The sequence below is a fragment of the Mustela nigripes genome, chromosome 4 (assembly GCF_022355385.1).
Source record: "Mustela nigripes isolate SB6536 chromosome 4, MUSNIG.SB6536, whole genome shotgun sequence".
In the NCBI taxonomy this organism is placed as follows: Eukaryota; Metazoa; Chordata; class Mammalia; order Carnivora; family Mustelidae; genus Mustela; species Mustela nigripes.
This window is the reverse complement of record NC_081560.1, coordinates 5,206,935-5,222,659: the sequence shown is the minus strand read 5'-3', so window position 1 is coordinate 5,222,659 and position 15,725 is coordinate 5,206,935. Positions and strand designations below refer to the sequence as shown.

At 51.4% G+C, this 15,725-nt stretch overlaps 1 protein-coding gene across 3 annotated transcripts in view; it reads right to left on the bottom strand.

The window, feature by feature from the left end:
* Positions 1-15,725, bottom strand: part of PRKAG2 (protein kinase AMP-activated non-catalytic subunit gamma 2) — a 245,234-nt gene that overhangs the window by 76,302 nt on the left and 153,207 nt on the right. For all 3 annotated transcript variants that reach the window (XM_059396064.1, XM_059396065.1, XM_059396066.1), the window contains exon 4: positions 14,264-14,484. In XM_059396064.1, the coding sequence (XP_059252047.1) occupies positions 14,264-14,484 (221 nt within the window). The remainder of the gene's footprint in view (positions 1-14,263; positions 14,485-15,725) is intronic.

Here is a 15,725-nt window from a genome sequence, read left to right as displayed (position 1 = left end):
ATTTCCTGCCTTAGGAAGGGGAGGGGATGGGGGTGTCCAGCTGGCTCAGTGGGTAGAGCAGGTGACTCTTGAGCTCAGGGTCATGAGTTCAAGCCCCACGCTGGGCTTGAAACCGCTTAAAAAAAATTAAAAAAAAAAAAAAAAAGAAAGGAAGGGGAGGTGACCTGGTGATATGGGGTCAAGTGCTCTGATGCAAGTGACATCGCGGAATTCAGAAACCACGTACGGGCAAAGGTGACCAGAGCGTATTATTCATCAGATGTTACTCCTCTTGGGTAAGAGTTCTAAGACTGATGTCAAAGTCAAAACAGGTGCCCCAAACAGGAAAAAACTGAAGAAACCTGTTGTGTGGATGGCAAGAAGGTGGATTTGACCTCAAAGCGCACGCCCTTCTCGGTCTGTGGCGGTCCTCGGTACAAGTTCTGTGTGCCCGGAACATCCCTCTCCGAGGCTCGTGACGGTGTGGGCTTCTCCCCTCTGGCGGGTTGCCAATGAGTGACGGCTGCTCTTCATGTGGGAGCTGCTGCTCCGTCGAAGGTAGGTCTCCAGGGACACCGTGTCTCTACTACTTATGGGTCGCCAAGTCTCGAGTGGATCACTTAATGTTTCCATGACCTGATTCTTAACCTGCACACGAGAGACGATACCAGCTCCTTTGCTGAGTTGGCAGAGCCCCGGCCGGGGACAGCAAGCCTGGCTCCTAATGGGCATCAACAAGTGGGTTGTGACTGCGTCCCTAATTTCGTAATCTGCAAACCAGGCAGGAGAGAGTGACTGTAAGGTGTCGTGAGGACAGGAAGTCAAAGAACCTGCATTTGCGGTAAGAAATCAATGCGCCAAATGCTTATTATTTTAAAGAAGGAATAATAAACTATTATATTCAAAGAATGGTGGGTAAATTTGTCCGACAGACCCCAGAGCACCTCTTATTGTCCTATGCATTCTCCAAATCCACTGAAGATCGTTTTTAAGACTGAACGATAACACTTTAAAAATTTTATTTATGTATTTATTTGTGAGAGAGAGATCACAAGCAGAGAGAGTGGCAGGCGGAGGAGAAGCAGGTTCCCCATTGAACAAAGAGCCCTACGATGCAGAACTCGATCCCAGGACCCTGGGATCATGACCTCAGCTGAAGGCAGACACTTAACCGACTGAGCCACCCAGGCGTCCCTGAAAACGACACTTTCATAAATTATTTGCCACCAAATGTGCCTTATCTCATTGAACATGAGCTGAGAACACATGCAGAAACACTACGAAATAGGATGACTCCAAACCCACGCATGAGGAACGTGTTCTAAGATGATTCTATCTAACCTGGGACCAGTATCACGAAGCATCTAGAAGAGTGTGTCATCATCATTCCATCAAGGTTATTTCTGGCGCAGATGACTAAAGGGCTGGTTTATATTACTTTACCTGCTGTGCATTCGTGTTAAGGACCAAAAGGCCCAGGATGGGAGGGCCTCCAGTCAATTCAGAATGGAACCTGATCTGGAGAAGAGAACGAGGGGCTACCGACGCTCACAGCATTTCTGGTGCCGGACTGAGCTGCGTGAAGTTCCTCCTTGACTCTCTAAGCGTTGGGGGGATCAGCGATCAGCCACGATGCAAACCAACCTGTGGCAGGGCTGTTGGAACGGAAATAAAATTTGACCTTCCTCTACGCACTCAACTAGTCAACAAAACAGATTTGTCAATACAACTCGATCTGCTCACATTTGGTCTCGGTGCCTTACTTAAAAAGCAGTCTCTTTATATTTTTGTTTGAAATGGACCTTCTTTTATTACTTGTGTTTGTGTTATCTAAGCAACGTATCCCATGCTCTGCTTCCATTTCTGCCTCCTAGTTCTCAGAAAAAATAAAAAATGACTTTGCTTTGTGGAGGGGAGTGTGGACACCCCCTTCCAGGGAAGTCAGGCCAACGAGCTCCGTGCTGGCAACGCTCTAAGTCCTTGGAGCTACTGGCTCTGAGGGCCCTTTGTACTTGCTTTTACCTTCTTATAAACGGGCAATAGATGAGTTTCTATGTTGACTTTAGGGCTTTTCCTCTCATATCACACAGATACCGTAATATGAGGGGCCCTTGCCCAGGGGCTGCAAATCTAGTGCATAAATTAAATGCCATCTACAGTTTATGCCCAGTGGGCAACAGATGTTTTCTTTAGCTTCCCATTTATCAGATTGGGTAAGTGGGTAGGCAGAGCGACAACACAGCCCCATCTACAGACATGTGTCCCGGGAGCAGGAGGGGTTACAGACTCCTTCTTGAGCCACTAACACCAGGTCTCTATTTTTGAAGAGCAATTCTTTCCTTCTTTCAGCATGCAGTGCTATACACAGCCTCCTGGGGAGCACACTAGGAGAAATCCTGAATAAATAAGTGTATTTTTTCCACTAGTGGAAAATTATTTCTGTAATCATTCTCACATTCTGGAAAAAAATAAACTATGCTGATATTACAGCCCAATTCTAATATCTTCAAACATGGGTACCGAGCACATAAATTTGTATCTGGGGACCCTCCCCCCAAACCAACTGTCAGTTGCCAGCCATGATAAAAGCGAGAGGCCAGAATCAAGTCCAGGAAGAGGGACAGATCTTAAGAATGGGGAAACGTGACAATTCACCTGCTCACCTGACTCCTCAAAGTGGCAGCTGAGTCCCCGTCCAGCAGGCAAATGGCTCTGGAACCTTCCGGGCCTGCCGGTACTCCAGTGCTATGTACTTGGTTTCTTAAAAGAATCGGACCGCTAGTGATCAAGTCTCATGAAATTGTACTACGTTTTATCCAGATAGCACTACGATCTCAGTCTGACAGCTTTGGGTCTGTTTGCTTATGTTTTTTTGAAACTTTCTTTTTTATTTTCTTTTTTAAGATTTTATTTTATTCATTTATTTAACAGAGAGAGAGAGAGAGAGAGAGATTGAACAAGCAGGGGGAGTGGCAGGCAGAGAGAGAGGGAGAAGCAGACTCCCTGTTCAGCAGGGAGCCCGATGCAGGGCTCGATCCCTGGACTCTGGGACCATGACCTGGGCTAAAGGCAAACGTCTAACTGACTGAGCCCTCCGGGCGTACGAAGGGCCTCGGGGATGTAAAACGTGTTCTGTAGGCTACCGGTAATTATTTATCGCTCACTGGCTTAGACCATAATTTGAAGAGTATATTGTGTGACCACCAAATTTTATGGAAATAAGACCTTTAAAGACGGCATCTTCCTGACAGGAGAACTCTGTAAACTGAAGACAGGGGCCTGATGATCACATCAGTGGAGAGCTCAGGCCTAGGTCTGTTGCATGTCCGTGGCTACGGCTGCATATGAGGGCACAGCAAAGGCCAAGCAAGATAGGCCCAGCACCGTTGAACTGTCTTGGGACGGCAGAATTGTGTGAAGTTTTTATTCCCTTTATGCTTTTCTGTCTATAGTCAGAGGAATGTTATTATTGAAAAATTTTCAAATTGTGGTAAAGCAGCATAAAATTTGCCTTCTTGATCGTTTTTAAGTGCATGGGTCAGTCGCGTTCAGGACACGCACACGATTGTCCTGCCACCAGTCTCTAGGACTCCCTTCATCCGAGAGGGATGCTATTCTTAAAGGAGATAATCAAAGACTTCTCCAGATGTACCTAATTTTAAAAATTAAACGCAAAGACGGCCAGTGGACCGGCATAATCAGACTAACCCAAGATAATTGAATAGCCTTACCAATTTGTGGATGAACACAAGATAAGCAATGGGCTTTTAATCTGCTTTTGATATTGGCTGAGGCGTAAAGATCATGCTGGAACTTTCTCTGTCATGCCCTAGAGGATTGTTACTGAACCCCCTCTACTCGTGCCCATGATGAGCAGATGTCTTTGTACTCAGGACTCCACACGACTAGGGTTCTGCGCTCGGCAGCAAAGACCACACAAGGCCTCCTGAAGCGGGTCGAGCACCGGAGGGCGTCTGGGTAGTCACTCATTAACAGGTTTCACAGTCACAGGCACCTGCCGGGGGGAGGCCTGTCCTAAACTTTTCCACCATTCCAGCAGCTAATTTCGACAGAGTCATTAAGCAACCCTCTTAATACCGGTGTTAGGGTCTGTGTCACCGGTTTACCAACAACACTTCTCCAGCCACAGTGAATGCTTTCCCGAGTGCTGTGGGTTAGAACACAACCCTGGTTCCAAGCTGAAGGAATTCTCATCTAAATGCAAATCAAGACAAGCCTGTCTAGAATGCAGGAGCAGATACAGTAATTCTTCCCCCTCTAATGTTCAGCGGCCCCCCCCCCCATGCATTCTCATGCCGCTCTACTGGTAAGAAGCGTCCGTCATTAGAATGGAATTCGGTTTGCTTTCTTTGCTGCAACGAGCTGCGGTAGAGGTAGAGGTGTATGGAGTCTCGATTTCTTTTGATTTAATGCACGGCACATAAAAGGGACAAGGAGAATCATTTTCCAAACCTCTCCTTCTCTGCTCCAGACTTACATATCCAGGCCCCTGGATGCCTCTATCTGATGTCCCAAAAGAATCAAAGAAAGTGTGGTGCAAACAGAGTTAACTTTCATCCCAAGATCTACTTCCTCTCCCAGTTTAAGGACACTGCAGTCAACGTTTCGTGCCAGAAACCGATGTTGCCAGAGCCTCCTCCCACGGGCCATGTCCCTGGGTCTCACCCGGGCCAGCCGACTTTATCCACCGCATGGCTTTGTAACGAACCTCTTCCCCTAAGTCTTCACTCCTGTGGCCTTAATTTAGCTCTTTGTTGTGCCTCCCTGGACTATTGTTGTCCTTTCTTTACGGCTCTGCCTCCTTGGTCTTCTGGAGACTTCCTCTGGCCTCTCGCCTGTCCTTGGAGTGACCCTTCTATTAACACGCATGGCTGTGGGGCACCTGGGTGGCTCCGTTGGTGAAGTGTCCGGCTCTTGGTTTCAGCTCAGGACCCCACCTGAGGGTCAGGAGATCGAGCCCCGTGTCGGGATCCCCGCTCAGTGCAGAGGCTGCCTGAGAGTCTCTCTCTGTCTCCCTCCCTCTCAACCGCTCTCCCAGCTTGTGTGCTCACGCTCTCATTCTCTCTCTCTCTCTCTGTCTCAAATAAACAAATAAATAAATAAATAAAATCCTTGGGGGGAAAAAAGCACCGCTGACCAACTCATTCGTCGAAACCGCTGCCCAGGTAGGCAGTGAAGAACTTCACACGAGGCCCCTTTGCTCTTAACTCAAATCTGCACCCTTTCCTCACTCCAGGAGAACAACGGGCCCAACGAAGGGCCTTCACCTGAAACTCACACGAGCCCCAATCTCCTCCATCCCGTCCAAAAGCCGACCGCATGACGTCACAGTGCTCGGACGGTAAGGAGGAGGCAGACTGCCTCGGTCTCAGCTCTCCAGGACTGCCTGCCAGTTTGCCAGCCTGAGGGGCAGCTGCCCTGCAGGGCCGGGGCGAGGGGTGGGGCACGCCCGATGACCCACTTCTCTCGCGCTCTCCGGTGGGACCGGGGCTGCGCCCTTGGTGGGGCGGGGCTCTCCCGCTGGCCTCCTTGCCTTCCCGGGGACTGGGCTCGCCCTGGCGCTTTGAATGGGACATCCTATGAATTAATGAGATGCAGGAAAAGGAGGCTCTGGCAAAGATTAGTCAGGAGCTGGCAAGGTTTTTTCCTGAAAAAAGGCCAGATGATAAATACTGTGCGTTTTGCGGGCCATCTGGTCTCTGTCGCAACGCCTCACCTCTGCGGCTGTGGCGCGAACGCAGCCAGAGACGATGCAGAAGCGAAAGTGGGTGGCTGTGTATTCGTAAAAGGTGAATTACAGAAAGAGATGATGGGCCAGGCTTGGCCCTGGGCCGGCCCTTGAATGAGGCATATGTGCGCTAAGACGCTGCGTCAGCGTGCCATGGGTGGGCTGAGAAGCCCGGACTTCTCCAGAGGCCGTAGGAAATCACACCAGGGACACGGGCTTTGGAGCCCCATTTCCTTGGTTCAAGACTCGATTTCAGTGTTTGCTAGCAATGGAGCTTTGAGAACCTTACACGCATGCTCTCTGTTGGTCCTCACCTAAAGCCTGCATCTTTGGAGGATGGAGGGGTGGGTAGAGAGGGTGGAAGTTTCCAAAACGTGTACCTCCCTCGATCAGGCCACACCCATCTTTGAGAGAAATGCCCTCTGGCTCCCTGCCAGCCCTGGCCCTCACTCATGGCTCCTCTTCACTCCAAACTTCTTGACAAAGCTGCCTCTGTCTACCCTTCGTCACCACGCAGTCACCTTGTGGTCCCTGAAAGGCTGGCTTCTGCCCTGAGCTTACAGACAGCCGCGATCAAGATGATTTCTTCCACAAGACATACACCTAGTCCAGGCCCACTGCACGGTCAGGCAGTGTCCTTGACAACACCGGCCCCAGGAAGGGAAAAGCTAATTGCGATGTATTCCTCCTCCAGCAGAGGCGCTATCTGTAGACGACCCTGAGAAACTCCAGTGAGCCTCCCAACTCCATGGGACACCAATATTTCAACCACTGCTTTGTCCAGGGTTGCTCATTTTGGGTGGACAAGTTCAAAGTGCATCTTCAAGCGGTTCCTTTCACGACGGCACATTTCACCAATAGACTTGGCTCTATCAACCAAGATGGCGAAATAACTCACTCCGGGAAATTTACATGTTCGCCCGCCATCACAATGATGCCGAGTGCATAACCCCCATCTGTTAGCCTGTGGCCCATGAGGGAAGAGGTGGAGGGTCCCCTCCACCCCCCGCCAGCTGCTTTAGCTCTGGGGGTCCTGCCTCCATGAGACCTGCCCTTGCTGTGACTCTTGACGCAGAAATGCTCTCAAATGTCCCCAAGCACTCAGTGCCTAGCCCACTGCCTGGCACATGATGGCATCTTAGGAAACAACCATTGAATGAGTCACTTCCCTCATGGGTCGTGGGGGAGGTGACAGACGTAGGGCACTTGTCCAATTAAAGAAAAATCAAGGTAAAAAGATTCAACATCCTCTCCTGGAGCTCAGCTACCCTGGGGAACAGAATCAATAAGAATGCCACAGACCCAGACCAAGTGCTCAGCCAAGTACATCTCTCTTATTCGGGCTCTGCCCTCTCTCTGCTCGCGGAGTCATGATCCTGCCAGTGTGGGGACCCAGGAAGGATGCCAATTATAATACCTTCTTTTGACAGATGGGAGGGTAGCTATTCCCTGCCTGCCTCTTCAACACACTGGCAACACTTGTGTAAGCAACAAGTCTCGTGATAACCAATCCCCTTATGAATCAATTCTCGCTGGCGCTCCTACTCCTCGACCCTATGTGAATTTTTCCCAAACTATTTTTACAGTATCTAATCTGCTGTGAGTAATGGACTCTGGAACTGTTAGTTTGCCGTTTCTGGGCAGATGGCCTTAACACCAAGACCTTATTGGGTTGTAATTTGATATTTCAAATGGCAAACGGGAATACAAGAAACCAAATAGTGCCTATAAAATCTTACCTATTCTTTAATGTCAAGTGATTTGAAATATTTTTAGATTTTTAGAGTGCTTTCCTATCTTAAAAAATAAAAAAGGTAATTATTCCAAGTAAATAATTTGGAAATTATTCCAAATAATAGTTATTCCAAATAACTAGCCTTCTTGTAAGGCTTGTTGGTGACTTCCTTCCAAATATTCACACTAGAAAAAGCAGGGATCTTGGGGACTGATTCAGTGACAAGACAGTCAATTTTTATTTATTTTTTTAAATATTATATTTACTTATTTGACAGAGAGATCATAAGTAGGCAGAGAGGCAGAGAGAGAGGGGGAAGCAGGCTCCCCACTGAGCAGAGAGTCTGATGCGGGGCTCGATCCCAGGACCCTGAGACCATGACCTGAGCCAAAGGCAGAGCTTTAACCCACTGAACCACCCCCCAGGACAGTCAATTTTTAAAAAGAACCCCAAACTTCTGAGTTTATTATCTCCCCCCAATACATGACAAAACAGGTACTAGTTATCTTTGGAGATGTAACAGACAACCCTAAAACTCAGTGGCTTAAGAGAGTAATGGTAATTTATTATCTGTGATGCACTGAACTGTGTCCTCCCGCCCCGCCACCCCACCTCCAAATTCATAGGCTGAAGCCCTTGACCCCCAGTGTGACTGTGTTTGGGGACACGACCTTTAAGGAAGTGACTAAGGTTATGTGAGGTCATAGGGTGGGGCCCTAATCCAATAGGACTGGTGTCCTTAGAAGAGGAGGAAGAGACCCAGGGATGTGTGTGCACAGAGGAAAGGCCACATGAGGACACAGTGGGAAGGTGGCCTCTGTAGCTAAGGAGGCCTCTGGATCCTGCCAACACCCTGATCCTGGACTTCTGGCTCCCAGAACTATAAGAAATAAGTTTCTTTCTTTTTTTTTTTTTTTTTTATAAATATGTTTTCATATTCATTTATGAGAGAGCATCCAAGCACAAGCAGGAAGTGCCATAGAGGCAATTGGAGAAGCAGACTCCTCACTGAGCCGGGAGCCCCATGTGGGGCTTGATCCCAGGACCCCAAGATCATGACCTGAGCTGAAGACAGATGCTTAATCGACTGAGCCACCAAGGGCTCTGAGAAATGAATTTCTGTTAAGACCCCTAGTCTGTGACATTTTGTTAGAGTAGCTGCAGCAGAACAATACATTATTTCTTATGGCTTCCGTGGGTCAGGAATTCATGGGCCGTTCAGAGGGGTGCTCCTGGGTCTCTGGTATTGGCTGGGGCTACAGTTGCATCCGAAGACGAGGCTGGGGCTGGGATTCAGCTCGTGCTGGCTCCCTCCCACCGCTGGGAACTGGTGACAGTGTTGGCCGGGGCCTTCGTTCCTCTCGCCCTGGGCCTAATGAAACCTTTTTCATGCATCCCCAACCAACCCTCCTGAACTCTTTTCTTCAGTTTAGTTATATTTTAAGTACATCATAAGAAGGAATATGATACCCCTTATTTTCACCTGTCAGAATTTGGGGATTGTAAATTGAAAGAATAAAGTAGAGACTGTAAATAGGTCTGTGGTTAGAGGCTGTGATGTACCACTCAGATCCCCTTTCAGAAGTGAAGGATTCCTCCCCCCCCAACCACCCAGCTATTGGGCCTCTGCCAAGTGATGGACTCAACTATTAGCCAGCACTGCCTTTGGCTGAGGAGAGCTGGCTTGGCCACGGTGAACGCCCTTCCAGGAGAGCTGCCATCTTAACGACTGATTGATGCCAGGGTAGAAGGGCCTGGCTCCTTCGCCCCAACTTGGGACAAGTCTGGGGAGCCTCCCCAGTTTTAGTGCTCCCTGGGGGTTGGCCGAGGACTTGGTCGAGACAGCTCTGCCTGGTGGCTTCTCCCTCAGATGTGCCTCCCTTTCTCCCTCAGGCCTGACCCTCAGAAGGCTTCCTAATGAACACCCTGCACGTTCATTTCTGTCTGGAGTCTGCTTCTCGGGGAACACACACTGTAGCAGCCACCTTTTCAGGGAAATATTCTCGAAAGAGTTAAATAAGACTCCTCAGGCAGGGGTAAATGAACCTCTCCACTCCAGTGTGTGGCGTCCATCTGCAGGCCCCGCTGTTGAAATCAAGTGATAAGGCGTGTGGTAGATCTCAGAACTGGCCCAGGCCCGTCACCTCGTCTGCAGGAGGCTCTATGCAGGGGGCTCTGTCACTTCGGCTTCATCCCGTTGGCCGAAGCAAGGAGAAAACCCAGTCCGGCTCCAAGGGGAGAGGAAAGAGATTCTACTTCAGGTAGGAGTCAGGGCGCTGGTTCTGAGCCTGGGCCTCAGAAAGACTTGCCCCCGTGCCTCCTGGAATGGTGCCACTGTCATAAGAGCTAGTCTGGGACAGGCCTCTGCAAGGGGAGGGGAGACCACACGGAGCCGAGGTGAGACATTCCAGCTGAGGCCTCTCGGGGACGACCGGACGCCAAGTAACCTGGTAAGCGAGCAGAGACGTGTGAGCGAGCACGGCCAGGACCAGAACGGCCAGCCCGCGTGGATGGCCGGCAGGATGGCAAGCTCTTAAGTTTTGGGGAGTTTGTTATGTGGCAATGGAGGCACGGCTACAACATAGGAACCGACCAAGCCAGAGAAGGAGAGACCCCGGGCCTCAGCCGGAGCCTTGGGTTCCCTGTCACCTGCCCAGGGGCCACTGCTGGGGGCCCAACCCCACAGCCATGGGGCCGCTGCTGGGGGCCCAACCCCACAGCCATGGGGCCGCTGCTGGGGGCCCAACCCCACAGCCATTTTCTGGGATTGTCCTTGGGTGACAGGTGCCATCCCAGCGGGAGGTGAATTTCCCTCAGCCTGGGGCACCCCCAAACTAACGGCTGCTTGGTGTGAGGCTCACATGCACACACGCACATACCCATATATGCACATACTGGCTCTTCTTCGACCCCATTCCCTAGCCCAGCAAATGCAACTACCATTCATCTAGTTTCCTGACAGCTTCTGAGGCGAAACTTCTGGAATCATCCTTGACTCTTCTCGATCAATCACGGCATTCCAAATTCCTCTCAATTCAACCTCCTAAATGCTCTTTACTTCTTTACACTGGTTACTCTGTTCTACCGTCAGCTACCACCAGGCCCAGATAATTTCACACGTGTCTCGTCTGAGCTCTGGCCCTACTCACATCCAGTCTCGTTTCCATACCCAACCAGACAGAGCATCATAAAATGCAAAGCTGGTTACGCTCTCTACCGGGAAAAAATGTCCACTTCCTCTGGGCCTGGCTCTTCCGCTCAGCCAGACTGGGCTGGCTGTGTTCTCACATCCTAACGACCCAGGTTTCACCAAACTCCGTTGTGGTTATTAACCTGCCTGCCTCCCCCAGAGAGACAAACCCCCTCCTCTGCTCAGCTGGTCATTAGCTATTTTTTAAGCCCTCCCGTGCGCCGCGTGCCATTAATCGAGTAGTGACGAGGACAAGCTTGTCTCTTCCTCCCACGGTTGTCACCCGCTCGCCCTCTCTGAGCAGTTTCTGACACACAGCAGTGGTGAGTCTTTGCTGAGTAAATAAATGAGTACTTTCGACCAAAGATGAACCAATTACCCTTATTCTCATTCCGATTTTAGAAGAAGACTCATGGGAACACATTTTATAAAAGTGAACTTTGGGCTCAATGTTCACAGAAAGCATCTTTTTGTTCCAAAGGACAGAGAAAAATTATATCTAAATATTTTCAAGCGGAAACGATTTCTAGTCTTTAAGGAATCACATTTCTCTGGTGAAGATTGTGCCGGTAGCCAAATTCATGAAATCAGCCAAGCTCTTGAGGAACTTAGCACATCGCTTACAGACGATCAGCATAGTCTAATGACAAAGAAGTGCACCTTGTATGAAGTTGAAACGACCACCAGCCTTCCAGCAAAGTGGACAGTCCAGCCCCCGATGGCTGCAGAGGCCATGACAGGGGCCCCCGGGACGCCTTGGGTGATAAAGCTAACTGGTAGGGTCAGGCCTGTCTGAGGTCGGGGAGCCCGTGGGGACACTGTCTTCCAATTTTGAAATGTATCCCTGCAGAGTGTAAGTGGGGAACCTCACCCTGATTTTTTTTTAATATTTTATTTATTTTTTGACAGACAGATTACAAGTAGGCAGAGAGGCAGGCAGAGAGAGAGGAGGAAGCAGGCTCCCCGCTGAGCAGAGAGCCCGATGTGGGGCTCGATCCCAGGACCCTGAGATCATGACCTGAGCCGAAGGCAGAGGCTTAACCCACTGAGCCACCCAGGCACCTCTCACCCTGATTTCTTGAAGTCTGAACTATATGAACATTGTAGTCCTGTCTGGATCACTTTTTAAAAAAATTATAGTAAAAAAAATACGTAATATAAAATTTACCATTTTAACCATTTTTAAGTGTACGATTCGGTGATATTGGGTATATTCACGCCATCACCCTCAACATCTTCAGAACTTTTTCATCTTCCCCAATCAAAACCCTTCCCCCTCTGAACGACGACTCCCCAGTCAACGCTGTCCGGCCCCTGCCGCCCACCCTTCTATTTTCTGTGTCTATGAATCTGACCACCCTGGGGTCCTCGGACACATGGGATCACCCGGATTCATCCTTGTACGACTGGCTTATTTCGCTCCATGTCCTGTCTCCAAGGACCATCCACACTGCAGCACGTGTCAGGATGTCCTCCCTTTTTAAGCCCGAGTAAGAGCCCATGTATGGAATGACCACCCCTTGGTCCTCCCCTCAGGACACTTGAAAGTGACACTTGAAAGTCGCGGAAATGTCACCAAGATGTCACAATCAGTGTCGGCCGCGTGTGTGGGATCGCAGGCCCTGACCAGGGCCCATGGCACGTCCGTCACTGAGTGTGGGACACAGCTGAGGACACATGCACTCTGGCCCCAGAACCACCTCAGAAATCCCGGAAGGACTCAGGCTTCCGAGTCGTGGGAGGTTTAAACAGCTGAGAACACCACTTCCCAGTCGTCGTCGTCAGAGGGAAAACTGACTTTGGACAGACAGCACTCTCTGGATTCTCTGTTCTTTAAACCGGGAAAGGCCAGCAGCAAACTTCGGCCGTCACGGACAACTGATGTCACCATCACTTCCCATGATCTAAACCCCGAAGAACGGTTTTCGCCGCAAGGTGGCATCTCTTCCTAAATGGGCTTATCCTACCAAGTATCACTCGTCAATGAGAAGAAGCCGGTATCCTGAGACGTTCACATCTCCCTTGCCCTTGGAAGCCCCTGTGCTGGTCACCTCCCTCTTCCGTCGTCCCCGCCACTCCCGGCCCCACAGGCTCCTTCTGTCCCAGACGGCCTAGTCCATAGGCTTCTGGGTAGGTCTGGCCCGAGGCTGGAGGGAGGAAGCGGTGGAGACACCAGGACTTTTATCTGCCTCAAAGGGCATCTCTGGCCAGTGGCTGCTTCTCCTCTGTAGCCTCAGCTCCTGCCGGGCAGACGCATGGAGTTCGACTCCCCTCGGATGGACTCTGGAAACCCCGCCACCTCTCGTGGCCCCTCCAGCCCTAGGGGAGTAGTCGCTTCCTGCTTTGGACAATCTGGGTCGCCTCACTGTCCCCTTTTTAGATTCTTTTTTGTTCATTACCTGTATAACCAAGCCTCTTTTTGAAACGCCCAGGAGAGCCTTTCTAGATCTTCTCTTATTCCCACTCAAGTCGTGGCGACTTCTCTTCTCTGGAAGCCTTTCCCTTCACCTCCCCCTCAGTCCAACCGCACCACTGACGCAAGGCCCCGCTCCCCGGACCGCCCGCCCCGGACCCCTGCGCTTCCCTTCCCCGACGCCTCCAGCACGGACCCCGCCCCCGCCCAACTCCTTTCTGCTTTGGCTTAACTCTTCCAGCTGAGTGTCACCGTGTTCCCAGGAAGACGGAAGCCCCAGAAGGCAGGAGCGACACTTGCATCTGGTCCCTCAGCACCTCAGACAACGCTCTGTGAAGCCCACATCTCGTAAGGGAATCGCTGAAGGAAAGAGGACAGCGCTGGCGTGTCCCCTGCGTGACAAACACGTCTTCTCACTCTCCAAAGATAACAACGCCTGTGGTCGAGTGTCCGATGGTGAGGTCTTAGCCTCTGAGGCCTGTGACCGAGACCTCGCTTGGCAATAAGGTGTCTGCGGACATGATCGAGCGCAGACGAGGTCGCCTGGGAGCAGGCTGGGCCCTGACCCGACACGAGTGCTGTCCTCATAAGAAGAGGACATCGTGGACACACAGACGCGGGCCCACGACCACGTGAGGACAGAGGCAGAGACCGGAGCGAGGCTGCTACAAGCCAAGGATCACCGGGGCTCCCAGAAGCCGGAAGAGCCAGGGAAGGATCGTCCCTGCTGGAGACTTCGCGGGGAGCTTGGTCCTGCCCAAAGCAGGACTTCAGACCTCCAGCTTCCGGAGCTATGAGGCAGTAGCTTCTGGGTCTTTTAAGCCTCCCTGGTCACACCACCTCGTTCCGGCAGCCCCAGGGACCCACCACGGCCACCGGACCCCACAGTCCCAACCACATCGACGGGGCTTCAGGGACACGGTTCTCTCGGATCCCAATCCAGAAAAATGCAAATAAAGCTTTTAGTGATGGGCATCTTAAAAGAGGCCAAGGCAAGACATACTTTCTGGTCAGGTTCCAGACGCTACCACTTTCTGTGTCGTTTCCCTTTGCCTTGTGGCGCCCTCTGAGGCTCCTCCTCAGCCTGGGACTTGTGACAAAACACACCCAACGCGTCAGGGGGCTGCATGGTCGTCTTCCGCGTCCCCCCCACCCGACGCCTGGAGGCCCGGGGCCGCAGGACGAGGCCAGACTTACGGTTCTGGGGGAGGAGGCATGGTGTGTCGGCGAGGCCGCTGGAGGCCTGGCGGTGCCCTGGAAGGAGGACGGGCAGTACCTCTGGCCTGTGTCCGGAGGGGAAGACGAGGCGTAGATGCGATTTTCCAGTCGCTCGGGCTCTTGCTTGTAGGACTCGAGAGGAAAGGTGTGCTGCTTGACCACCTGGGTGGGCGTCGACGGAGAGGACGAGAGGCCGGAAGCTGCGCAGGAGAGCGGAGAGCACCGTCAGAAGTCTGGCCGAGGCCGAGGAAGGCCGAGAATGCTCCTCCTCAAATGGCAAGGGTCTGCGTTATTAGATTCTGAATGTCGGGGACAAGTCTGTTTGTATCTCTATCTGTTCCTGCGTTGCGTCCCCCAAATAGCTGGGTTGAAATCTTAACACCCAGCGCCCGTGAGGATTTGGAAATAGGGTCTTTGCAGACATCATCGAGTTAAAATGAAGTCACACTGGAGTCGGCCTGGCTCTAACTCAGTGAGACCAGGGTCCTTATAAGAGGACACATGGACACCTAGACCATCCTCAGAGGAGAAGCCATGTCACACGGAGCGACGCATCTATGGGCCAAGGAGAAAGTCAGAAGCCGGCAGCAGGGAAGGACTTTCCAGGGTCTCAGAGGGAGGACAGCCCGGCTGACACCTTGGCTTCAGACCTCTAACCTCTTAAATGGGAGAGAACAAGCTTGCCTTGTTTTAGGCCACCTGGTGTGAGGTACTTTGTTGTGGCAGCTCTAGAAAACTCATCGAGTCAAGCTATTGGACATTGATTTGAAAAGAAGCAGAATCTGGATTTGGGTCTGGTGTCTCACATCTATGGAAAACCAAGTAAACTTTTTGTTTTAAATTTGGTATTTAACAATTTCAAACCATGGGACTCAAAGCAGAGATATCAGTACCAAGGGCTACCTACTTGCTACTCGCTGCTCTGACCCAGACAAGGACGCGTCAGCCCACAGAGCGGAGCTGCTCTGTCCCGAATTCCAGCCCCCTCCCCACAGTCCGCAGTCCGCAGTCCCCGTGCACATGTGGGCTCCCTTCTCTGCTCCCGACTTCGCCCCCCAGAGGAACCTCCTACTCCTTGGGAGTCGATTCCAGCAACCCTTTCTCCTGACTCCCAGCCCTGTGACCCCTCGCGAGCACATCCCACCCCTACTGCATATCATGAGGTCACCACACGCTATTTAACACTAAAACCAAATACGGAAGTTTGTAAGTCTCCTGTCCCCCCCCCCCCCCACAAAATCCCCCATCTGTCTTTGGGGCGGGGGTTCTGGTTGGCCTTTTGGGTCCCCACAGTGGCCGGTGCTGCCCTGGCGAGTGGAAGGTGCCTAGAAGATGCTCAACACCCAACAGGCGAGGTGAGAGAAGGGAACCCAGAAGGGTGTGAGGCTCAGACTCCACTGTCCACTGGCATCTTCTCTCCCTCCTGTGCCCCGAGACTGTG